Source organism: Opisthocomus hoazin, chromosome 4, assembly GCF_030867145.1.
Source record: "Opisthocomus hoazin isolate bOpiHoa1 chromosome 4, bOpiHoa1.hap1, whole genome shotgun sequence".
In the NCBI taxonomy this organism is placed as follows: domain Eukaryota; kingdom Metazoa; phylum Chordata; class Aves; order Opisthocomiformes; family Opisthocomidae; genus Opisthocomus; species Opisthocomus hoazin.
Genome location: NC_134417.1, coordinates 89,189,322 through 89,212,936, shown reverse-complemented (window position 1 = coordinate 89,212,936; position 23,615 = coordinate 89,189,322). Strand labels below are relative to the sequence as shown.

General features: G+C 50.3%; 3 protein-coding genes across 7 annotated transcripts in view; 1 reads left to right on the top strand and 2 right to left on the bottom strand.

The window, feature by feature from the left end:
- The window catches only part of DLEC1 (DLEC1 cilia and flagella associated protein), a 43,110-nt gene extending 36,417 nt beyond the window's left edge, over positions 1 to 6,693 (top strand). The window contains exons 32-38 of the mRNA XM_009943108.2: positions 106 to 200; positions 292 to 376; positions 920 to 1,120; positions 2,001 to 2,162; positions 3,153 to 3,306; positions 3,911 to 4,031; positions 6,462 to 6,693. Coding sequence (XP_009941410.2) covers positions 106 to 200; positions 292 to 376; positions 920 to 1,120; positions 2,001 to 2,162; positions 3,153 to 3,306; positions 3,911 to 4,031; positions 6,462 to 6,579 — 936 coding nt within the window. The 3' untranslated portion in view covers positions 6,580 to 6,693. The remainder of the gene's footprint in view (positions 1 to 105; positions 201 to 291; positions 377 to 919; positions 1,121 to 2,000; positions 2,163 to 3,152; positions 3,307 to 3,910; positions 4,032 to 6,461) is intronic.
- Positions 6,694 to 6,741: 48 nt separating this feature from the next.
- Positions 6,742 to 19,247, bottom strand: ACAA1 (acetyl-CoA acyltransferase 1). The gene is made up of 12 exons (XM_075419846.1): positions 19,035 to 19,247; positions 18,471 to 18,564; positions 18,127 to 18,184; positions 17,278 to 17,357; positions 16,253 to 16,295; positions 13,935 to 14,033; positions 13,437 to 13,517; positions 11,356 to 11,546; positions 11,078 to 11,257; positions 10,222 to 10,277; positions 9,303 to 9,448; positions 6,742 to 8,784 (listed from the first exon to the last, which is right to left on the bottom strand). Exons 1-12 carry the CDS (start codon positions 19,236 to 19,238, stop codon positions 8,709 to 8,711), a joined length of 1,308 nt encoding a protein of 435 aa, XP_075275961.1. The 5' UTR covers positions 19,239 to 19,247; the 3' UTR covers positions 6,742 to 8,708.
- A 430-nt stretch (positions 19,248 to 19,677) lies between these two features.
- The window catches only part of LOC104337214 (mitogen-activated protein kinase kinase kinase 3), a 91,088-nt gene continuing 87,150 nt past the window's right edge, over positions 19,678 to 23,615 (bottom strand). For all 5 annotated transcript variants that reach the window (XM_075419841.1, XM_075419844.1, XM_075419845.1 and 2 more), the window contains exon 17: positions 19,678 to 22,605. In XM_075419841.1, coding sequence (XP_075275956.1) covers positions 22,377 to 22,605 — 229 coding nt within the window. In that variant the 3' untranslated portion in view covers positions 19,678 to 22,376. The remainder of the gene's footprint in view (positions 22,606 to 23,615) is intronic.

Sequence of the window (23,615 nt, the reverse complement as noted above, 5' to 3'; positions counted from 1 at the left end):
CAAGCAGAATCCTACTTCGGCTAACAGCCTCTCGGGCTAAAAGTAGGGTTTCGGGTGTTGGCACTATCGTTTTATACATGTTTTCTGTTTTCTTTTTGTCATCAGCTTGCACAGATGGTGCCTAACAAAGTGCGTCGCGGACATGGCTACGAAGCCCCACCGTTACGGATAGACTTGCAAGCTGTTGTAAGGCATGCTCTGTGAGTACCGGCACGCCGAGCGCTGGTCCGCTCGCGGAGTGAGTCAGCCTGGAGGGCAGGGCTCTGACCACCTCTCGTTCTTTACGCGCAGGTTAAAAGTAGACATGGAGCATGACAGAGGACTGGTGTTTTATTCACTGGCAAGTGATCTCGTACCAGATCAGCCTCTGTCAGGAGTAAGTATTTCACGCACCGATGTATTCAGCTGGTTTGTACTGCTGTGCTGCTGTAAGAATTCGGAGCTCTATGTGCATGGTTTTTAAAATGCCTCTTCATCCCCAGTAGCCTCATGTTGCGATTTTCTATATTGCACATAACAAGATAGGTAAAACAAAAGGACTACAAGGACTTATGAGCCAGGAATACGCAAAGCTGAACTCAGACAATGTCTATTTCATACATCTTTCTCTTTGTTTGTAGAGTTTGTGAGTAGAAAAATAAGTACTTATTTTCAGGACATAAAGGTCTGATAGCAGAATGAGTCAGAGTGGTGTGGTCGGTTTCTGTGACCCTTGACATTCAAAGATTTTTTAACTTTATGACATTATTTGTGTTTTGGTTTTTTACTCAAGAAATTTTGAAAAACACAAGTAGAAAATACTGGGTTGCTTTGGGGTAAAGTCCTTCAGATCCCCAGTGGTGCTGAATGACTAGGACAGACTAGCGCAAACCTCTCAAGGGAGTTAAATCTAACCAGTTCGGAATCATTTCTTCACCAGGTTTTGACAGATTCGGTAATGACTCAGAGTCTGAAACTCATCAATTGCACTAAGGCTCCTCTGTACTTCAGGCTCCTTCTGTCTACGCCCTTCAGCTTGTCCAGCACAGATCCCAAAAAGAGCACCAAAACATCCCACAGCAAGGAGAAGGAAAAAGAACAGCAACCGCGACTTGTACTTTATCCACAGCAAACCACGCTGGTAGGCTCAAAAATAATAATCCTGTGCCAGAATAGTTTAGTAATTGGTGTGTTAGCGTGGTCCAGGTGAACCACAAGAAAAACACAGCAGTATAGAAATCTCCCAACTCCAGGGGAAATAGTAGTGTATTAGCAAATGGTAATTACTGCAATCTTGCCTGCTGCATTGTGGGTACAAACTATTTTTCTCCAGTGGCCCTCATGTGCTTTTCTCATAAGTTCTGACCTGTTGCAAACTCCTGCAGAAAACCCTGTGGTTTTTGGAGCTCACATAAACCAATAGCCATATATATACTGCACAAATTAAAAGATTCCCAAAGACTGCAGTCCCTCGCTTCCTTAAATTAGATGCAGGCAGTGCAAAGAGAGAAGAAACCAGTTTGTCTTGAGCATACACAATGACATTAAAGGAAACAAAGTCCTGGAGTCAAGAATTAGCTAGGGTGCAAATAATGAATAATAGTTGCATTTTTGAAGCGTGCTTCTCATTTTCCAGTGTTCATTTTGACATGAAGACACACACGTTTTAGTTCTGCGTGTGTGGGAAGAAGGAAGACAGATTTTTAAGACAGCTTTGGGAGTATGGTATTTGTAAACTCAGGAATTCAGAACCTTTGTCTCGCTAGAGACTGTTTCTCCCCTGTGGTTCAGAGATCAGCTGTTCACTTCTCACTCCCTCTCTGTGTACTGGATTCATAGGAAATAGCTGTGTTTTTTCTTTAATTACAATGCTTTGTTCCAGTGGGAATTTGGTTGCTGGCACGACACCTTTGGGTTCCAGTGGGAAAATGTGCGCCGGGGCCTTTGAGCAGTGTTTACTTTGGATTTCCTGCAGGCAGTGTCTTCTGATGTGACAGTCATCTGAATTCCTCTTCCCGCAGGTGAAAGTGTCATTCCACACAACCCTGGAGTCACTTACGTATCAACATGTGCCAGATACCCAGCTGCTTCCTGGATTCCAAGTGCTCCAGTTTGAGAACGGAGAGAGAAAGCTGAAGTTTTATCAAAACCTGGTCATTGAGCACAGTAACCGCACTACCCAGGTAAGGTCAGAATGCGATCTCCGGGCACTGAGAAATGGCTGTATTTATTTAATCAGCACCTCTGACTTGGAATGAACGTGCCTTAGGATTTACTTGGCTTTGAAATAGTCACCTGTAGAGTAAACTCTGTCATCCAGTTAAGGCGAATGGCCACGGATTTGCAAAAGGCGATCGCTCTCTGCTGAGCCTGCAGGTGACTCCCCGTTTGGGGTCAGCACCCCGGTGCTCGTGCCCCAGCTCTTTGCGCGGCGTGACAGCCCCGATGATACGGCTCCGTCACAGGGCAGCACGCTCAGTCACGGGCTGACTCTCGACGTCCTTCTGAGGCGCGGGGCCAGGCCTGTCTCGGCGAACATGCCAGCGGCTGAGTCACCACGCCTTGCCTCCCGCGGCACCCGAGCGCTGCTTGAACGTCTCCTGAGCCTCTCGCGCATGTGGTGTGATCACAGCCCACACGCATTTAGAGACCGATCTCTTCCAGATGGAAAGCTGTAACCCCCCGCCCCAAGTCTTCAGCAGTTCCAGTACACTGCAGGCATTCTTTTTTTTTTTTATACCAGGTCTTTCTGAGGACCAATCCGTGTAAGATCCGAGCACCATATCAGTCACTTTATTAATAATCTTGGGCAATCTGCACCAACTGAATGACTCACAGTGGGCCATATACAGTCCTAAGGGACGACGAGATGCTGTAATGTCTGCATCTCCACAGAAAACCCCAATAACAAATCAGAATGTTCACTCTGTGCTACTTCATTAAGACCACAGTGTCTGGTTTGAGAACATATCCCAAAACAGTAAAACAAGCAACAGCTCAATTCACTCAAGGCTGTAGAATAGGGAATTGACTCTATTACGAAAGAGCACAGAACAACTACTCTTCATTCAGTGCTCGAGGTAAGAATGATCCAGCTGTAGCAGGTATTATTAAAGCCCTACAAAAACAAGATGGGTTTTTTTCCACTCCTTTCCCTTTCCTCTGTTTTGCAGCTGGTCCCAGTGACTGCCTACCTCACTGTTCCAGTTCTGGAGCTCTCTTGCACCACGGTTGACTTCAAGACCTGTTTTGTTGCAGAGACCAAGACTGAACACGTCTTCCTGCGTAACAGGAGTGGCTGTAGAAGTTACTGGACTGCTTTGCTGGGTATTCTGGGTTTGCAACTGGGTTTCCTCGTTACATAGTGTCACTATTCAGTGTTTTTCATTAGTAAGACTGCATGCACGCAGCTCAATATATAGCCAATATATGATCATGTTGGCTGCAAACATATCAGGTCTGCTTCTGTTCTCACTTATGTGGGCTTTTTCTTTTATTTTTTCTGTGTTTTTTTTTTTCTCGCATCAATGTATCTCTACCGATTCCACCAGTTACTCCAGATTTATCCAAGATTGAATCACAGCCCTCACAGGCAGTGGACCTGCTTTGCTCATTTATAACACAGTCCTAAGAGGCAACAAGAAGCAGCAGCTCCTCATGAGCTTGGTTTGAGCTTATGCCTAATGATGGTAACAACAGATGGGCTTCAAAGCACAGAAGATCAGGGCCTTGTTATTTTGACGGGGCGGGGGGGGGGGGGGCATTGATCACTCCCCTTGATTAGAGGATGGACACAGAAACTGGCCACGTGCACAGAAAGCAAGATGTGATTTCTGAGCTGGCTAGCAAGGCGGCGCGTTGGTTTGAGTGCTACACGCTGCACAAAGGGTCTTGTATTGCCGTGTTTGACATTTGCTCCCCTTCGCTGCAGATGAACAGGAAAGGCAGAACGACCTGCAAGTATTTTCTGTCTCCCCTGCTAATGGCATTTTGGAGGCACGCGAAGGGGACCCACCTACCAAGGAGATTCTGCAGATCAGCTTTACAGCAAGGTACGGTGAACAGGGCTGAAATCTGGCTGTTATGCCCTGTCAAGCCCAGACTTACGGTGTGGGTGGTCCCTGAAAGCGGAGAGCACTTCTGCTCTGTTCTGGTGTTATCAGGCTGCTCCTTTTGCTTCTGACAGTTGCCAGTCTTGTGCTTCCAGCTGGTACGTTTCCCGTCTAACCACATTCCCTACACTGCTCCCATCGATGGGATTTCTTCTGGAAATGGCACCCAGAAATTCAGACTTCAGATTTACCCACTCGAAATCATGCCGTTCCCACAGCTGGCATGGCACGCTGCCTCGGTACCACCGGGTGAATTCCCTTTCTTTAGGGCAATGTCTTCAACAGAGGGCAAATCTCAGGCCTGCAGTTCAGCGCAGGAGCTGACACAACAGTCGAGGGCTTTATGCATCCAGCAGTTTGTTAGGACAGAGGGAGAAGTGTGCCTGGAGTAGTTCAGAATTCCAGTAAAGCATCTGTTTGTCACGCAGGAAAGGGCCGTGTCCTGAGCAGTCTCAGTCTTCAGTATCATTTATGTGGCTGCTCTCCAAAAGAAACTTTTTAAACCCTGTACTTCCCTACACGAATTGAGGGTACCACCTGATGAAGAAGAGCAAAACATCGCTCTAATGCAGTGATCCGATTTGTTTGACCTTTGCTTAGCCTGGTGCACTGTTTAATGTGACAGTCATGTTGATGTCTGAGTAGGAAAAAAAAATCGATGTATTTTTGTTGCCTCCAGTCCAAAGGTTTTCTACGCAATGAAGATAACGTGAGCTGCAGGCAAATGACAGCAAAGAACAGGAGAGAGCTGCTGAAAATTACTTTGTCCTATAAACCTCTAATATTGTTCTGATTATGTTTGTGGGTATGTTATCATAACCTTTGTCAAGGCTGGGAATTAAATTGTGAATGGCAGAGGTAGTGACCCAAAGCCTTTAATTTCTTTGCTCTAATTAGAGAGATACAACGCCTGTAAAATTCAGCTTCCACTACAAATTATTTTCTTGGAAGCCATCACGTGGTGGCAGAAAGTTCAAGTAAGACAAGTCTACCGCAGTGATTTCAGTGAACTCTGAACACTGCTGACAGGGCAGTTTCAAGAAGCAAACTCCAGGTGACACGAGTTACGGTCGTAACTTCGATCTCCCTGGAACACGCTGCGAGATGAAGCAGAGGAAGTTCCGTCTGAACGTGAGGAAGAACTTCTTCCCTCTGAGGGTGACGGAGCCCTGGAACAGGCCGCCCAGGGAGGTTGTGGATTCTCCTTCTGTGGAGATATTCAAAACCTGCCTGGACAAGGTCCTGTGCAGCCTGCTGTAGGTGATCCTGCTTCAGCAGGGGGGGTTGGACCAGATGACCCACAGAGGTCCCTTCCAACCCCCAACATTCTGTGATTCTGTGATTCTGTGAAGCCGTGGAAACCTCAGCAGGACAAGCCGTGAGCAGCTGCTCTAAGCTGTCTCTGCTCCCAGCAGCGTGGTGGACCAGAGACCTCCCCAGGCTCCTGGCTGCCTGAATTTTTCTGGAGCACTTCTTTTTGTCTGACAACAGCTATGCTCATCAGCATGCCTGAAAGTACCAGAGCGCAAAGGTGTCGCTCTGTAGCAGCCAGCTCATCTGTTCAGCTCCAGATGAATTCCCAACACAGGCAGAGCTCAGGACCAGCGCGGCATTAGTAAATAATTGTATGCAAGGTGTGAGGTGATTTTCATAATTCATCTCCCTAAATCAGTGGCCTTCCTGCAGGGGAGTTTTTTTTATGAGAAGGGAAAAAATCAAAGTTGTCTGGCAGAACAGGCGCTTGCCTCCGGCCTTCACAACGGCCGTCGCTCAGACGCAGACGTCCTTCAGATCAGCAGTCTCGGGAGCGTCGGGCAGCACCGGCCTTAGGCGAATTCTGCTGTAAGACTTCCCTTAGCACAAAACTACACTTGCTGTAAGCTTCTGATGTTCGTTTACAACCTGGACTCCACGGAGTGCCCCTTGTCTAGGGGAGCTGACAAACTTTTTCTGTTTCAAACTTTGTCACAGGGACAAGTTTTCACATCAAAGCAGCGCAGGCACGTGTTCCCCCAACACCAGCCCCTAGCAGAGCTTCGTTTTATTTATTTCACTCAAACAGAATTTCACAAGTAGGAAGACACTCAAGCTTTTCTTTGAAACATGAAGTTAATAATCCAGCGTCTTTACTTGAGGTACAGGCTGGACCGTTCTTTTCAAGTAACCTACGCATGGCTGTGGGACGTGACACGATGAAGGGAGATTGCCACCCACAGACTCGACACTAACCTCAGAGACCGGTGCCTGTGACTGGGAGTAGTTTACGTCTTAGGGCACCACTGTCCCCTTTTTCCTCCGCAAAGTAACTAATGTCACCCTTAAACACTGCATCTAGCTGTAACCAAACTGTCTTTTCCCTGTGCATTTTAGGAGTGACATCGAATATGAAACTATCATGACCATTACCGGAATGCTGGGAGAGAAGCCTTGCAAACTACAGCTCAGGGGACGAGGAACATTCAATGGGAAGTATGAAGACTTAATTTAAGCACGGCAGTGTGGGACACGTCAAGGTAATGGGTTGGGTGCAGATGTGCCATCAGTTGCGCCCATATTTCCATCTACTTCAGTTGTTTTAATACGAACTGGAATGTTGCCAGAAAGAAATTTTAAGTTATGAGGAAAAAAAGCTCACAGTACTTCAGAGTCGTAATCTCATTCTGTGCCATCACTTTTATTGGTGTGACAAGCTTACCGTTAGCCACAGAACCAGGCTCTGCAAAATCATCGGTTTTAAATTGCGAAGTAGCTACGGTAACAGTTAGGCCAGAACCCTCTGCACATCACAGTATGCCTCAGATGACAATTAAAGACTGTTCCTACCTTAAAAAGCAGCTTTTGTTTTGCCTTGTTTATGTCTTTTGACATTAAAATGGACATTGACACATCATAAAAGCAAGAATTAGCGAGTAGGTCAGCATTCCCCGGGCTGTTTTCTCCGCGCCTTACATGAAAAAGGGAAGAGCCAACTTCCCCCAGACTCCCTGGAACATCACCAGCCTGCGTGTTTCATCATGCCTGGGCACTGAGAACATCCCCCTCAGCCACACAGGGAGGAACCCTTCTTCCTTTTAATTCTTTCCCCCCACATGGTTCCCATTTACTCACACTTCTCTTTAAATGTTTTTAGTATTCCTTTAGCTAAAGGTCACCGAAATTCCCACTTCTGAGCCTGTTCAGTTTTCCACTCCCATCATATAAAAGGTTGTTGTTAAAGGCGGTGTGTGTGGGGAGGAGAGGGCTGCAATCCACACTGGGGGAAAACAAAAGATGCCCGATAGCTGCCTGCTGCCTAGTTTAAAACAGACTTGTACCAGCAATGAGAACACTTTATATGCAGGAACATCAGTGTGAAAAAAGGATATGCCTCTCTGCTCCCTCTAAATAACTTCATCTTTTTGCTCCAAAATACAGCCTGCGTGATTGCTGGGTGAGTGAGACAGGCTACAGCACAGGAATGTGAGAATACCAAACAGCTCTAAGTAGTCACAGCCTTCAACATCATTATCATCATTAGGTCATCACCATCCTTCAACGATCATCATTAAAAAAACAAGACAAATACATTGCAAGAGCCCCATTGTATTATTAAGTGCAAAGCCAAGAGCCAGGACAAAGAACTTCAGTCTGTGTTACAAATTTAAGCTTTTCTAACATACCAAAGACAATGAATGCATTTCTTTTTCAAGCCGTTAGCTCTGAGCTCCAGTGATCTTTCTGCTCCTAAGAGGAAGCACAGGGAAGGGAGAACTTTACAAGATGAAACACAGAATCATAGAATGGCAAGGGCTGGAAGGGACATGTAGTGCTTGCAGTAAGAGTAATGCTAAAATCTGTTTTATGTTTGGTAAGTAAATATGATTAAGCATAAGCTTGTCCTCTAACTTACGAGTCACAGAAGCTAATAATTAGGCAGGTGTTGTAACAGGTGGAATGGCCACTTTCCTGGCTTCTAGCAAATCCTCAAACCCTTTCAATTCAGGCACCTCAACAGTTTGCTTGCTCCTGTGTAAATGACGTCCCCGTCCTTCCGCTTTCCCCCACTGGCGGCTTCAGGGCAGCTTGGTGACAAGCAGAAAGCTAAAGCACATCCTCCAGCGCAGGGACAATTTCAGACATGGCCAGCTTACGCCTTGGGCGGGACAGACAGGCTTGTAAAGGTGTTCAGGCTTCGCACGGCTTTCAAAACGAGTTGTTCCGGCCTTCTCGCAAGATGGTGACATCTTTTAAGAAAACCCCGGAAAAGCCTTTTCACGTGCACTGGTTTCATTCTGAGCAACTGTTTCAGCAATTTGTCATCCAAAAATGCTCTACCACGAACTACTTCTCTCTGACAATATTCGCAGAAGAAAGTGATCAATTAAATTAGAAATTATTCATTCATAGCACAAGGGCCTGCAGCTGAACTTCACCTGAACTAATTTCTCACGTCAGGATGCCATTTGCCAGTTCTGCACCTTCCCACCTGCTTAGCAGATCGGTACGATTTACTCTGCTTCGTGATTTGTGCCTAAAATTTGTAGATCTAGTAACGCATCCCTGAATCCGCTTGATTTCACAGTGCAAATCATTTGCTGTTACTGCAGAAGGCAGAGAATTAGCTGCTGCGCTGTTCCATCAGTTCCCTGGGTACTCAAACACCGCGGCAGCGCCCATGCCAGTTCCAATGCACATCGATACAACGCCGTACGCTCTGAAACGAAAGAGCACGTGGAATTAAGACAGATGTGGTTTAGATCATCTGGGGAATAAAAAGACTACGACAAACTCGAGCTACCCACTGCTCTCCTGTGGCACCAGGAGATGCTAACTGTGGAGCAGGTCCTGGTGCCTCAGAGTTCTGGCTGGGTGCTTGCAGGACACATGGACACACGTTTCTCTGCCTGCTTTCTGGACAGGAGCAAGCTCCTTAGCCAGCGGCCTCAGACACACTAGCAGCGGGGTTGAGCTAGGAGAACTGCTTTGATTCAGATAGGTTGAAGAAGAAACTCTTCCTTTCCTGCCTCCTACCACTGCCCTCCGCATGGCTTTGCTACGTAAAAGGTCAAGGTAAATTTGGACAGTCAGATGACTATCGGGAGCCATCGGGATTCACGTTCAAAGCTATCCAAGAGATGGAGAAAGCTTAACCCCAACTGACGGTGACTTCTGAGCCTAAGTTACTTACAGACACGCAAGGCACTCAGGCCAATACTGTTCCTCAGTGCTCACCTCTTCCCTCTGCGCTTCAATTCATTCAGCAAAGTGACGACTTGACGAGCACCAGTACAGCCCAGTGGGTGCCCCAGTGCTATTGCTCCTCCCAGGGGGTTGACCTTCTCCATGGGAATGCCCAGCTTTTCAACGCAGTACACAGCCTAGAAAGACAGGGAACGGTTCATGGAGATGCTCTCACCTCAGCTAGTTCTCAGCTCTTCTGCAATAGAGGCCTGGAGAGAAGACTGGTGATCTCGTCCGTATGTAAAGAGGGACAGCAAAACATCCTAGACAGCTCTAGAGGCTTCAAAAGATTTGTGCTCAGAATGAATTTAGCTCCAAGTATGTTTGTTATTACACAAAATCCACATCAATTCTGTCAGCTGCTCTTAAAAGCATTAAGCAGTTGGTACTCGGAGGCCCGACCCCAGCTAGACCATGTTTCCTGGTGGAAAGGTGTGGCACTATGTCACCAACCAAAGCACATGCAGTGACCTACGCCCACCACCTGCATCTCAGCTGCACTCACGTACTTCTGGCGGGCACATCACAGTTTTGTGGAAGACACAGCAGAGAAGTTTCTGCCTTTCATTAAGGACCTCCAAGCTGATGAGCACAACACGCTCAGAACGACACCACCCGCTAACGAATTACAGCCCTTGTGAAGCAGAAATCTTGCAAGTTGGTATGAGGACACGATAGTAAGGATTACATTCTTATTCAGTGGACATATTTTTCCGATTCTTTTTCTTAATATCAAGCTGTCCAAGCAATGCCCTGCTTATTTTTGTTTGACGCAAAGGGAAAACAGTCTGTGCACGTTATTAACATTTGGTTGAAGACGTAACATGTGGAACAAGTTCAAATCTTCATTTGGAGACCAATACACTGAGTTACCAAGGAATGCAGCAACTCAAACAGGACGATCACTCACCTGGCTTGCAAAGGCTTCATTAATTTCATATATATCAATGTCATTCAGAGTCAGACCTACGGTTTAGAAAAGTCAGGATTTAAAAGGAGGCATTTTTGCCTTCTGGCTACATCAGAGAGGGCAATTCACCTAAAGCCTCCCTTTATGAATTCTGGTTCTACTCCACTAATGACAATAAGGGGGGGACCTTGGCTCCACGTGGGGTGTCTACCCTTCTATGCATGTTTATGTACAAAAACATCTAGAGACCATGAAATGTCACAGTCCACGGTATTATGTCACTGCATTTGCCAAGTTTCCTTAGATTAAATGTGATTTCTTTGCAGAGGGATTAAAGATTGAAGGGTATTTCAGGACTGAAAGATAAAACTACAGGTGAGGATGCGACCACAGCAATGACAGGGGGCCACAACAAAAATCATCAGCTATAAAAGCTATTTAACATGGTAAGAACCCTGAGGAAAGCCTGTTCCACTGGTCAGATGCCACAACTGTAAAGACAAAACCCACAAAAACCAAACACAAAAGCAGCACCCTCACAGGCTGGTCATATGAAGGAAGAAGAAACAGCACTAAGTGAACAGGAAATCACCGCCACATGCTGACTGTTTGTTGAGACTGTGCAGGGATTTAATCCTGAGCCTCTCAAAGGTGAGCGAATGGCAATTTGTACGCGAGTACAAGCGAAGAGTATTACAACAATCCCAGCTGGGATCTCTTCTAAGCTTTCGAATTTAAGTTCCCCGTTGCTATGGCTGATAGCTGCACACACTTGAATAACACAACCTCGAATTTCAGCCCACAGAGTCTGATTTGCCTTGTGCCGAACACGGTACAGACGACGCACGGTTCTCACCCGCCTTCTCCACAGCAGCAGGGATCGCGTAGGCTGGTCCTATGCCCATGACGTCGGGCGGGACTCCAACCACAGCAAAGGACCGGAGCACCCCCAGGACTGGCAGCCCCAGCTGTGCTGCTTTTGAGCGTTTTGCCAGGAGAACAGCAGCTGCTCCATCACTGACCTGGCTGGCGTTACCTGTTGGAAGAGATCTATTAACACCTTTTTTGCCTGAACACGTTTCCCTGTGGGCAGGGAACCCACAGGAACACCACAAACTGAACAACAGAGCTGACCTGCTGTAGTGCTGCCATCCTCTTTGAAGGCGGGTTTCAGCTTTGCCAAGCCTTCCAGGGTCGTGGAGGGCCTGATCCCTTCATCTTGATGCACGGTGACTGTTTTTTGGTTGCCCTGGTTATCTAGAACAGTGGTCTTCACTGGAACAATCTCAGTTTTGAACAGTCCCATCTGCTGAGCTTTTGCTGCTCTGTCAGAGAAGAGTATGAAAGGTTAAAATATTCCAGAGGTGAACTGCAAGAGCACTATAGTCAGAGAAACCAGCGAGTAAGAGACTGAACTACAGTGTGACTTGGTACACAGGTACACCACCACTGAGCAGTGGACGGGAAGACAGCAAATACGTGTTTCCATTTATGGGAAGACAAACGTCTTACCTCTACGTCATGGGAAATATATCGCTAACATTATGGGCATTCTCCCCAAACCCAGTCACAGGATCACACACTTCTGAGCAAGATCCCCATTCTGTTCCCACCAACACCGTTGTGACTGCCTGACCACCACCAGCCCACACCACGACGTTGTACTTATCCAGTGGTTCAGTCACATCACAACTCTAAGAAAATCAATGAATCCTGATGCTCAAACATCAATTCTTATTTTTGAGTTAAACAGGGCAAATGGGCTAAGCCTTCACACAATGCTAATCATTTCTGACAAGTTAAGGAATGGCTAAAGTTTCACTGATGCCTGGTTTTGTCCCACTGAATACAAGTTGAGTTTTAGACCACAGACTTCAGGTGCAATCTTCTGGCATTTACATGTAACCTTTCAACCCCAATGACTGCAATTTCTGTTGCACGGTTCAGTGTGACTACGCAGAAAGGCATTAATTTAGCGGTAAAGGCGCATGACAATAGGGTCTGGTCCCCGAGACAGCAGCATTAGCTGCAGGGAACAACTGACATGACCGGACTGATTTAGGTAGGCAGAACGCAATCAGCTAAATTAGAATTAGCTCAGGACATGGAGCTTGCATCTTTCCTATCAACAACGTATTTAAAAGCCTCCACAGTAGAGCTGATTTAGAAGATTCACCTTCCCGCAGCAGAGCACCCTTTACAGAGAATACGAGTTGGAGACTGCAGGCTTGTTTTAACCCCTCACCACTTCACACTTTTACTAATAAAATGAAAATATTTAATACTCCCAGGTAAGCAAGAGTTTGAGCAAAGTGCTGAAAGACAGATCAGTAACTCCACAGACATCCTGAGACCGAGGCCAGCACATCACCCTCTTCCCCCTGCGAGAGGCGAGGATGGCGTTCACGTACCCTTCCGCGTTATCAGTTCAATGTCAGTGAGAACGGCTGGCACGCCAAGTTCCCGACAAGCAGGGCCAGAATTTAAATGTTAACTGGCCTGCACAGTGGCTTCCTGTGTTAGATAAATAATTGGACCGGGGCGATGCTTAAACAGAGCTCTGAAAGTCAGTTTAACTCCTTGATGGCAGCAGCTTTCCCGTATCCCCTGCCACCGGCACTGGACTGCCAGCACAGCCCCGCGGATGCCAGGGGTCGGCTGACTCTGGCAGGGATTTACCCCAAAAGGAAGGTGATGGGAGGTAGAACTGGACTCGCTCGGAGCCGAACACCTGCAGCGCAGACAAGCCGCTCTTCTCCTGAGCTCAGCAGTTCTCGAGAAACAGCTACATTTAAATATTCCTCCTCTGGGGAAGGTTCCTTCTGCTGCCACTCCCACGTTCGGTTTCAAACGATACTGAGCCAAAGCCACTATGAGAATAGTGAACCACACATTCGTTACAGAAACCTGTACCCTTTGGATGCCAAGAAACACAGGGGCACTCACTGCTCAAGGCTCGCATGCCCGGCGATACGTGCCCAAGATAGTCAGACAATCAGTACAGCTCTGGACTCGGGATTCCTGACCACACAACCCGGGACACGCACTGACCTTCCCTCCGACCACCTCCAGCTTCTCTAGTCACTGTTAAGTTCTGCAAGGCAACATGAAGGCTGCACTTAACCGCTCTTGGGAAGTAGCAACACGTTTTCTAGCTGTATTTATTCCTTAACTAAAAGGTTTTAAAAAACAAACAAACAAAAAAAAGCATTTACTTTTGTTGGGAAGCCAAGGCAAAGGCGTCTTGCTTCTTTCGGGAAACTCCAAACTTCTCTGCCACATTTTCTGATGTTATTCTGGGGAAAACAACATCACAGAATTAATCCGACGACTCATCTAACGGAGCCGCAGCTGGCTTCTACCGAGACACCACCAGGTATAAGCATTGGCTTTATTCTCAAAGCCAACTGCTGCCTTCTCAACCCAGAAACACTCGGCAGAAGCAAATTCCACATTAGATCAACGACCAAAACAAGGTTCAGACCCATTTTCCGTGCTCATTAAGCCACTGAGCTTAAGACCTAAGACAAGGAAATCTTTCCGCAGAGTTGCTGATCCTCCCCCACTGCACATAATTAATCCTCCACCACGAGCCAGGATGCCAACACGCACGTATCCAAGCTCACCGCGTTGAGATTGATCTGAAACGGTACGGCCAGGGAGGAGACAGGCCACCGAGAGACCCCTTCAGTCTGCGAAGGGGAAACACTTACCCCATGGGAATGAGGCAATCTCGAGCCTTGCTGTTTTCCATCACGCTGGAGCTGATATCGCCAGAGTTATCTACGCCTCTGAGGGACATCGTTTCCACCCTGAACACAAGAAAAAATTCAATTTGCTACCAGTGCTTCCATACTACATTTGTGGTGGCTGCTCAGTTACGGCTGATGAAACCTCAGCACCTCGACACCGTGCCTCTCCTATCACCCTGCAGAGCTGCAGCCAGAATTACGGCTGACGCAGCAGCTCTTCAGTCATCAGCATAAGAATCACCACGAAACGGAAACACACCGCTAGATCGAATTGGTCCTTGTTTCACTAAGGACAGGATACCAACTTCAACAGTTGATTTCTCTCATTTCCACAGCTAGGTAGAAATCGCTGACGATTCTGGCACTTTTGTCCTCGAAAATAACAAGAAATCTAAGGTTCTAGGATTGGAGCTTCCAGCGAGACTGGCAGCAGCCATAAAAATGCCCCTTGCAGCTTAAGAACTGGTTGGCAGTATAAAAAGTATGAAGCAAACCATTACGCCATTTGTATTTTGCAACACAAAGAATTCCAGCCATGGATCCCAGAGGCTGCAGCCTGACTCACAGCCGAGCGCACAGACTGCAGACACCCAATTGTACTGCACAAATACAAAGCCATCGCTTGAGACGAGCGAGCGTTTGTAAAGCCGGTGTAGACCGTGCAGCCTGTGGTGGGAAGAGGGTTTGACTTCTGCTCTGCGCCACACAAATACATTCACAAAGAGTAAGTAACACAGAAACTACTCCTGGAAAACACAAGACAAGCAGAAAATAAGGCTTGTTCCCAAAGCAGCTTATAGTGAGAGCTATCAGGAATTTCAACCAACTGTAACACGGGACGCTGCATTACTTGACTCCAGCTGCATCTACTCCCTGAAGGAAGGTACAAAAATCGGGTTTTAAGCAAGAGCAAACCACAGCTGCGGCATGTTGTGTTGTCATCCAGCATCTCTCCACCTACGGAGGGGGCGAGGCTGCTCAGGGGAAGAGCACGACTTGGGATAAACCCCACCCGCAAAAGCTCTTTGCAATATATGGATTTTACGCCTTCGTGGAGGGCTCCGCAGGGTAGAGGCTGGAAAACTTCCCGCGATGAAACGCAGCGGCTTGCACACCCAAAGGTGCAAAGATCCCAGACCGTTTGTGCCTTCTGGCACCTTTCAGCGCATGGTTTTGGTGGACGCCGCCAAGCGACTTCTTGAAACAAGGGTGTTACCCAAGCGAACGCGAGCGAGAAGCATCGCGCGCCCACGCGGAAGCATTCCCCGTGACCCCCAAGCGCTCAGCCGACACCAGAGGAACGCGCCCGTCTTGCCGAGCGGTCTGTTTCGCAGCAGCCTAAGAAGGGCGTTCTCAGCACCAGATCTTGCTCAGCCAGGTACGTGCAGGTGTTGAGAAGTTGTAAATATAAATATTTTCCTAAGGGCTACCAGACAACTGCACAGAGTAATAATTCAAGAAAGACTTTGAGTTACCAAGGTAAAGAAAAAGAAAAACTCAATATTTTAGCCTCAGGATTACTGAATACTTTTTTTTTTTTTAATTTGTTCTTCTGAAGTGAACGTGTATGTGGTCACTAGTATTTCTCCAAAGCCAACCTAACATTTCCATAATCCTCTAAAAAAATAAACACTTCTTATGATGTTAGGACCAAAGGAAAGAACAGCACACCCGTCCACCACAGAAAAACATCTCCTTTAAGTCTGGAGAACAGTTGTTAGCCTGGGTAGGACATTAATTCCTTTATCCAAGGTAGCTGCTGGTATTCTAAGACACCAGTTAACTGGGGATCGGTTAATTGGAGATCAGTTAAAAAACTAATCATGGCAGGCTCCTTCAGGCTCTCAGAGCTCTGCACATAAGCGGTATCCTACAGCAGAGCCAGAGGACCCTGACACGACTGGCTTTTTGCACGCTTCTACGAGGTGCTCAGCCTCCTATTGCAACCCCAGCAGACACGTCACCAGGGCCAGAACTTCCAGGGGAACTAAAGGATTTTCAAGCACCCTCCCTCAGACCCTTTAATGTGACCTGATCACCTGCAAAAGCACTCAGCAGCCTCTGGAAACACAAAAATTGCATCTGCAGCCACCACTTAAATTCAGGTCCTAATTTTAAGACTGTATTCATCCATTTTTCAAACGAGGAAGGCATCTGTTTCCTTGGGTGGACAGATCTGGTTGGAAGGGGTTTCTCATCCCTCACACAAGAGCTGCTGCAGAGGGACTGAGCGCTGCTCTCAAGCTGCCTAAGCAAACGCCGTAAAAAGACTTTCTTACCCACAGGCCAAGCCAATGTCATACGATCCGTTGCGGATGCCACCTGTAACAGCAGTGCAGAAACACTCTTACCATCACCAGGAGCAAAACGCTTCCGTTCCAGCTGCAGCTTCACGAGCACCCAAGGCACCCACGACAGCTGAACGATGTTTTCCCGCCGCCCTCCCGCCTGCCAGAACACGAGCCAGGCCAAGGAGCTGATGGGGCTGAAGACCAGCTGCGACCCGACAAGCAACTGGAGAGGACATGAGGGACCCCTCTACACTGCCCTAGTGAGGCCCCATCTGCAGTACTGTGCCCACTTCTGGGCTCCCCACTTCAAGACAGATGAGCAGCTACTGGAGAGAGTCCAGCGGAGGGCTACGAGGATGAGGAGGGGACTGGAGCATCTCTCCTACGAGGAAAGGCTGAGGGAGCTGGGCTTGTTCAGCCTGGAGAAGGCTGCGAGGGGACCTAATAAATGTTTATAAATATCTCAAGGATGGGTGTCAGGAGGACGGGGCCAGGCTCTTTTCAGCGACAGGACAAGGGGCAACGGGCACAAACTGAAGCATAGGAAGTTCCAGCTGAACATGAGGAAGAACTTCTTCACTCTGAGGGTGACAGAGCACTGGAACAGGCTGCCCAGGGAGCAGCCTTGTGGATTCTCCTTCTCTGGAGATATTCAAGACCCACCTGGACAAGGTCCTGTGCAGCCTGCTCTGGGTGACCCTGCTTTGGCAGCGGGGTTGGACTAGATGACCCACAGAGGTCCCTTCCAACCTCTGCCATTCTGTGACCCTTCTCAAAGCTGCCTGATGTGGAAGTGATGGTAGAACTTAACCTCAGTAAGCCAAGCTACTTCTCTAGGGGTAAACTCGGCCACTCAAGGATAGAAGAGTATTCCACCACCAACACACTGAAAATTGCTAACAGCAGAAGACGTTGTCACTACTTTTTCTGGTCAGAAAGACTGGAGGACAGGAGAAATGAGCACTTGGGGTGGGGTAGGCATCGACTCCGACCCGAGCGCCCACAACACTTACCAGCGATATTGATCAGGGCCTGTAGCCCGGAGGAGCACTGCCGGTTCACGGTGCAGCACGGCACCGTCTCTGGAATACCACTAGAAAATAAAACAGTGTTGGCAAACACTCAGCGATGAAATCCACCAACAACCCAAACCTCTACGGACAGCAGTAAGCCACTTCATTAAACCTTAACCCTCAAGTTCAAGACAGGTCCCTTTATACATTTGTTGACCTATTTGGCACTGCACCAAGGGAAAGCAAAGTCCATAGATAATTTCCAAACTCGATTCGCAGGGGGCTCTGGGAGCTGTTTCCCCACAGGTCTGCCTTCAGAAGGTCCTCTGTCAGCAGGGCCCTCTCGCGTGCCTGGCTCCCGAGCTCTGATCGGGGCCAGGAATACTGAAAAGCTCTGCAATATTCCTAACAACTGGTGGGCTGTGTCCACACCTCTCCAACAGACGCTGGCTGAAATATTTGGAAGCTGGGACCCAGCTCAATAAGAGCCATCAACCGTGACAGCGGGAAAGGAACGCAGACTCGAGGCAGCCCCAGGGCTTCAGGCCCACGCAGCCCCGCGGCACGGAGAAGCCGCAGGTACAGCTGGGAGCCCACAAAATGAGATGTCCCCTTTAGAGGCCCGAAGCGGTTAATCAGCCCCGCCTCTGCCTGCCCGTTACCACCAGGCTTCTCCAAACCCCATCAGGGTTCTCCAAACGCCCGGCCAAAGTCTAATTTCTAGGCAAAAGGTGATTTGCTGTAATTTCTTAGGAGCGCACCAGCCTCATCGCAACCTCTGACCCCGCGCCGCTCCACAGCCAAGGCCCGAGAAGGGGAAGAGGAACCTTGTTCTGGTTAGGAGTTTACCTTAGAAACTGGGCAACTCTCGCCATCAAAGCGCCAGCTCCAGGCTGCAGCACGTTTCCTGGGTGCAAAGACACAATTCTGGTCAATCGGTGGCGCTTCCCTCGCTATTGCTGCGGGCGTCGGGGGGACGTTCGCATCCCCGTGGCTTGGTACCGCCCGGCACCCAGACCAGAGCCCCGGCACCGGGCAGAACAGGCGTCCTGGTCTCACAGACCTGAAGCTACACTGGAACCTCTTCCAACCCCACGGTACTGACACATATCCCACGGGACACCAGGAGCAGCCCGTCCCAGAGAGCTGCCCAGAGCAGGAGCTTCCAGTCCGGACGGAGGTTGTTCACTCACCCACACAGATGTCTCCCAGGGCCTCAGGACGGAGGTTGACATCCTGCAGGACAGCCGCCATAACGGCGGACAGCAGCTCGTCGGGCGTGGTATCCTAAAAGCACAGGGGATTGGCGCTACTTAGCGAACACCAGGAACGGCCCTGCCACCAGCTCGGCCCCCGGGGGCGCAGCGTTCCTCCTCCGCAGCTCACGACGGCCCGCGTTCTCCTGGGAAAACGGAATTCCTCCGCCGGGTTTCTACCCTGGGCATCCCCCAGGCACGGCCGCGCACGCCGCTTCACGCCCAGCTCGGTTTCACCCCGGCGCGCTCTGCGGGGCCTTCGCAGCCAGGGGACTGCGGCCAGGTTCGACGCCCGGCTCGGCGAGCGGAGCCTCTGGGTTCACCCCGTGACAGGAACACGGCTGATCCCGCGCTGGGGGGCGGCCGGGACGGCGGCCCCGCCACCCAACAACCGCCTCGGCCAGGCCCGCGCCACGCAGCCGGGCAGGGGAGGGGGACGCTGCCGCCTCCCGAGGGGGTTGACCTGTTGGCCGCAGCAGGTAGCGCACCGCGGGCCGTTACCTTGAAGGCGCCGCGCTTGGCGCGGCCGATGGCCGTCCTCCGCCCGTGCACCACCACCACGTCGTCGGGGCTGGCGGCCCCGGCGCGGCTCCCGCACGGCGCGGCCCGAACGCCGGTCCCGGTGGGCCGGGGGTGGGAGGCGGCGAGGTGCCCCAGCACCAGCTGCACCCGCCGCAGGGACCCGCCGCCCGGCGCCGCCGCCATCTTGGCACTGCCGCCGCGGAAGGGGGGGGGGGGGCGGGGCGGGTCGTCCGCTCATTTGCATGGCACCGCCCTCCGCCCCCCGGGTAGCCCCGCCCCCAAGGCGCACCCCAGGCCGCAGCTCCGCGCGGGGAGGGGGGCACGGAAAAATTAAAGACGTAAAACAAACAAACAAAACTATTAGAAATAAATAAATATAGGCTAAAGTACATAAGTAAATTAAAAATGAAAAAAATTAAATTGATGAAGAAAACCAAATTAAAATAGGAAAAAAATAAAGGGAAAGAGAAAAAAGGTGCAAAGAGAATAGAAAGAAAGAAAAGCAACAAAAAAATAGAAACAAAGAAAAGCAAAGAATTTTTCATTTTCCTTTAAGGAATTTTAAACAAAAAAATCAATGAAAATAAATTAAAATGAAATAAATTTTAAAAACACACACCCCCGTACCAGCTCCGTCCCTGCCCCGTGCCCCCGGCCTGGCTGGGACCAGTGGGCGGGGGAGGGAGACCACAGAGCCACGGCGTGCTGGGGTTGGAAGGCACCGTTAAAGGACATCCAGCTCCAGCCCCCTGCCATGGGCAGGGACCCCTTCCGCCAGCCCAGGGTGCTCAGAGCCCCGTCCAACCTGGCCTTGAACACTGCCAGGGAGGGGGCAGCCACAGCTTCTCTGGGCAACCTGGGCCAGGGCCTCACCACCCTCCGAGTAAAGAATTTCTTCCTTATATCCAGTCTAAACCTACCCTCTTTCAGCTTGAAGCCATCACCCCTTGTCCTGTCACTCCATGCCCTTGTCAAAAGTCCCTCTCCAGCTCTCTTGCAACAGGTACTGGAAAGCTGCTCTAAGGTCTCCCCGCAGCCTTCTCTTCTCCAGGCTGAACAGCCCCACCTCTCCCAGCCTTTCCTCACAGCAGAGGGGTTCCAGCCCTCGCATCATTGCTGGGGTCCTAAAAATGAGATGTCCCATGCCAGCCTCCCCCCAGAGAAAATCCTTTGTGGATGGATCATACACGACGACGCAGCACTCAGGGAAAGCCACCGGGCCCACAACAGGCAAAACGAAACAAAATTAAAAAACAAAAAAAATCAGAACAAAACCAAAAATCAACTTTACATAGCATAATATTACATTCTCTTTTCCTAGTTTCATTCTGTACATCAGAACACTGTAAGGGTTTGAAAAAATAAAAAGGCAAAGGCACCTGAGGAGCGAGTCCCACACGCACACACACACACACACGCACACACACACGCACACACACGAGCCACATCCACCCCCAGGAGAAGAATTTGGGTCCTTTGGGGGCCCTGGGAGCGTTGTGGGGCAGCCAGGAACCCCGTTTTGCTCTCAAGGCTTTGTGAAGAAGGGAAACACCCACCCCCCACCGAAAGGCTGAGAAAGTCAAACCCCAACAGAGTCAATGAAAGAGGAGCAAACAGCTTAAAAATGGTTTGGGTTTGGTTTTTTTAGCTTTGGTGAAAACACACTTTGTTACCCTCTTCTGACAAAACCCTTCCCAGCCAACACTGAGCATTTTTTTTCTTGTGTTTTTTTCATCCATCCCACATTACTGAACAGAAATAGCCATAGGATTTGGTCCTATTCACAGAATAAGATTCCCCATCCCCCCTGGAGCACGGAGATGCCTTCATGCCCCCCGGAGAAGAGCTGCCCATCACCGCCGAGCTCGACTGCACCAGCCCCCAGTGTCGTCCCGCCGCAGCCCCGCCGGCTTCACTGGAGCCCAGCCTGGGTAACCACCGGCCTCAGCAGCTTACAGGGAAATGTTTTAGCTGCTTGTTTTAATTTGCTCTAACACTACCAGTGGTTTTTTTTTTTAAACTGAAATAACTCTAATTTTTGCTTCTCTTTTTGGGACCGCGGACAAGGAAACGCTCCCACCGCTGCATGGCCGGTGCCAAGGCTCCATCCCTTCCACACGGAAGAATTCAAGGATGTGCGAAGTCACAGCAACAACCACGTTTTCATTTCCCCTTCAGCCAAGCAACACTTTTCATTTTTGAATTAAACAAAAAAAAAATTAAAATCAAACTGTGTTTGACACCCTGGCCTGAAGCTGGCAACCCCCCTGGTAACTGCTTATTTAACCCTTTGCCAAGACAAGTGGAAATAGCTGATGCAGCAGGGAAGGGGGAGGTGGGATGCTGCAATTAATTCGCCCAAAAGAACCAAGATCTGGTTAATTAATCAGCTTCCAGGGACTCTGTGCTTGCTCCCTGCCCAGGATTTCCAGCAGGGCAGTGCCGGTCAGAGAGGCTGTAGCACAACCGTGCTCTGAAGTGCCCCAATTTCTCCTACGACTCCAAATACGCGGCGGGAGGAAATCTGCATCCAGCTGCCACCGCAGGCGTCAGCAGCATCTAAACATCCCCCCTGCATGGCCCGTGGCTGAGGTCCCAGGCATCCGTCTGTGCGTGGACCCCGCAGAGACCTCCTGCGCCCGGAGAAGACCCCTTCTTCCCAGACTCACACACACGCGCACGCACACACACGCACAAAGGCAAAGTCAACGCGGCTGCTTGCGTCGCTGCGCCCGACTCCGTGCTTGGCGCCGAGTCGAGCATCACTCCTTGATTGTAACCGCGTAAGGCACAGAGCAGTACTGAACGCCGCCTGGTCCGCGACCTCCAGGAGGGTTTGGTCCCCTTGCGAACGGGGACAGCCGGGTCCCCCCGACTCTGCGGTCTGAGGATCATCTCCTCCGGCTTGGCTGAAGCCCGTGTCTGTTCCCCTGCGAAAGGCGGTGATCGCCACCGAGCATCTCGTTCCTCCGCCGCTCCCGGGGACGCTGCCAGTGTCGCTGTCGTGCTGGGGGGTGCAGATCCCACTCGCTCTGCTTTCCCCAGGAGAGAAGTAACACGACGAGGGGACACGACCCCGACATCGCTGGCGGCAAGAAGGTTACTCGGTCCCCGGCCAGCACCCGCACAGTCCGGGAAGTCCCTCGCTCCGAATTCCTGAGCGCAGCTTGGAAATCCAACAACGTGGCGGGTGCCGAGCAAGAAGGGACCGGCAGGGTCCAGCGCCAGGACAGCCCCGGGGCGAGGTCTGCACCGCAGAGGGCCCCGGGTCTGGCGGCCGTCCCCCTCCCGCCGGCGTCTCCCCATCCCCGCTGCCCGGGCTCAGAGCCCGCCGTTGACGAAGGGGTGTCTCAGCAGGTCCTCGGCCGTCGGCCTCCGCTTCTCCTCCACGAAGATCTGCTTGAGGAAGTTGCGGCAGGAGCTCGAGACGCCGTCGGGGAGCTGCGGGTTGGTGGGCTGCGTGGCGATTTTAAAGATTGCCGCCATGGCTTCGAACTCTGCCCAGGGCGGCTTCTCCGTTAACATCTCCACCACGGTGCAGGCCACGCTCCTGCAACAAAGCCAAGCACGCAGGGTGAGACAGCGGGTAAGGGACTGGGGTGGCTGCATCTGAAGTCTGATCGGCGCTGGGATGGCGCCTGGCTGGAACGGGGAGCAAACCTGCGTGAAAGATGGGTGCACATCTCTGGTACCCATGGCCCCCTGAAGCTCCCTGTTCACACCCTCGGCACAGGGCTCTCCGCTCCCACCAGCGAGAGTGAACTTGCAGGCCTTGCCCTAAAGCTGGTGGCTTTTCCACCTGTGATAGCTGGCAGATATTAAGTTTTGTGAAAACACGTGAGAGACCTTATCAGAGCATGCCCTGAAGGGAAACCCAGGCACCAGTTTAGACACCATGGTTTCAGCAACAGCACGCAGCTCCCCGGGAAGCTGAGCCAGAATGAAACGTGTTCACCTACACCCGACTTCATCTCCAACGTGCACCTGAGAAGGAGCGCGTCAGACGAGCAGCACAGAGCCTGGCAGGTTTCCCTGTGCTTGCTGAGGAGTCCTGGTCTCAGCAGGGACCCTCTCTGCCACTGCCATTCATAGCTGCTCCTACAAAAATTGAACCCCCCATCGGGCAGAGCAGACGGTGCAGGGCTGCCTGCTAAGGCCTCCCCAGGTTTCCCCCCAAGCAGGGCTCCATCAGAGGGACGAGTTTTGTTGACCCTGCTTTGCTTGGGCACCCAATGGAAAGCACACTGCAAAAACAGTGGTCCCATTTACTGGGAGGGTAGCGTTATCCCTACTCTTTCAGGCTCCAGCTGACATCTGTGGATCTCCACAGATCAGAACATTCACAGGCAGCCAAAGATTTTGGTTGTCTTTGTGCCTGAGCCACATGCTCAGCAGTTTTTGAGAGGCCACACAAGATCCCCCCAGAGCCTCCGAGCTAGGTTTAGCTGACATAAAATCAAGGCCACAAAAACTCAACATCTCTTTTAGCAAACTTTGTTATCAACCAATTTCCAGAATTAAAGAGCAGCTACGGGGTCGAGCTGCGCACGGCCCTCACAC

Bases quoted from the DNA above. Each gene is read 5' to 3' on its own strand.
- ACAA1 (XM_075419846.1), bottom strand. From the start codon at position 19,238: ATGGCGGCGGCGCCGGGCGGCGGGTCCCTGCGGCGGGTGCAGCTGGTG. The intron at 18,565-19,034 runs GTAACGGCCCGC...CTGTGCTTTTAG, and splicing joins CCAAGCGCGGCGCCTTCAAG to GATACCACGCCCGACGAGCT. The intron at 14,034-16,252 runs GTAAGAAAGTCT...TCTTGTGTTCAG, and splicing joins GACATTGGCTTGGCCTGTGG to GGTGGAAACGATGTCCCTCA.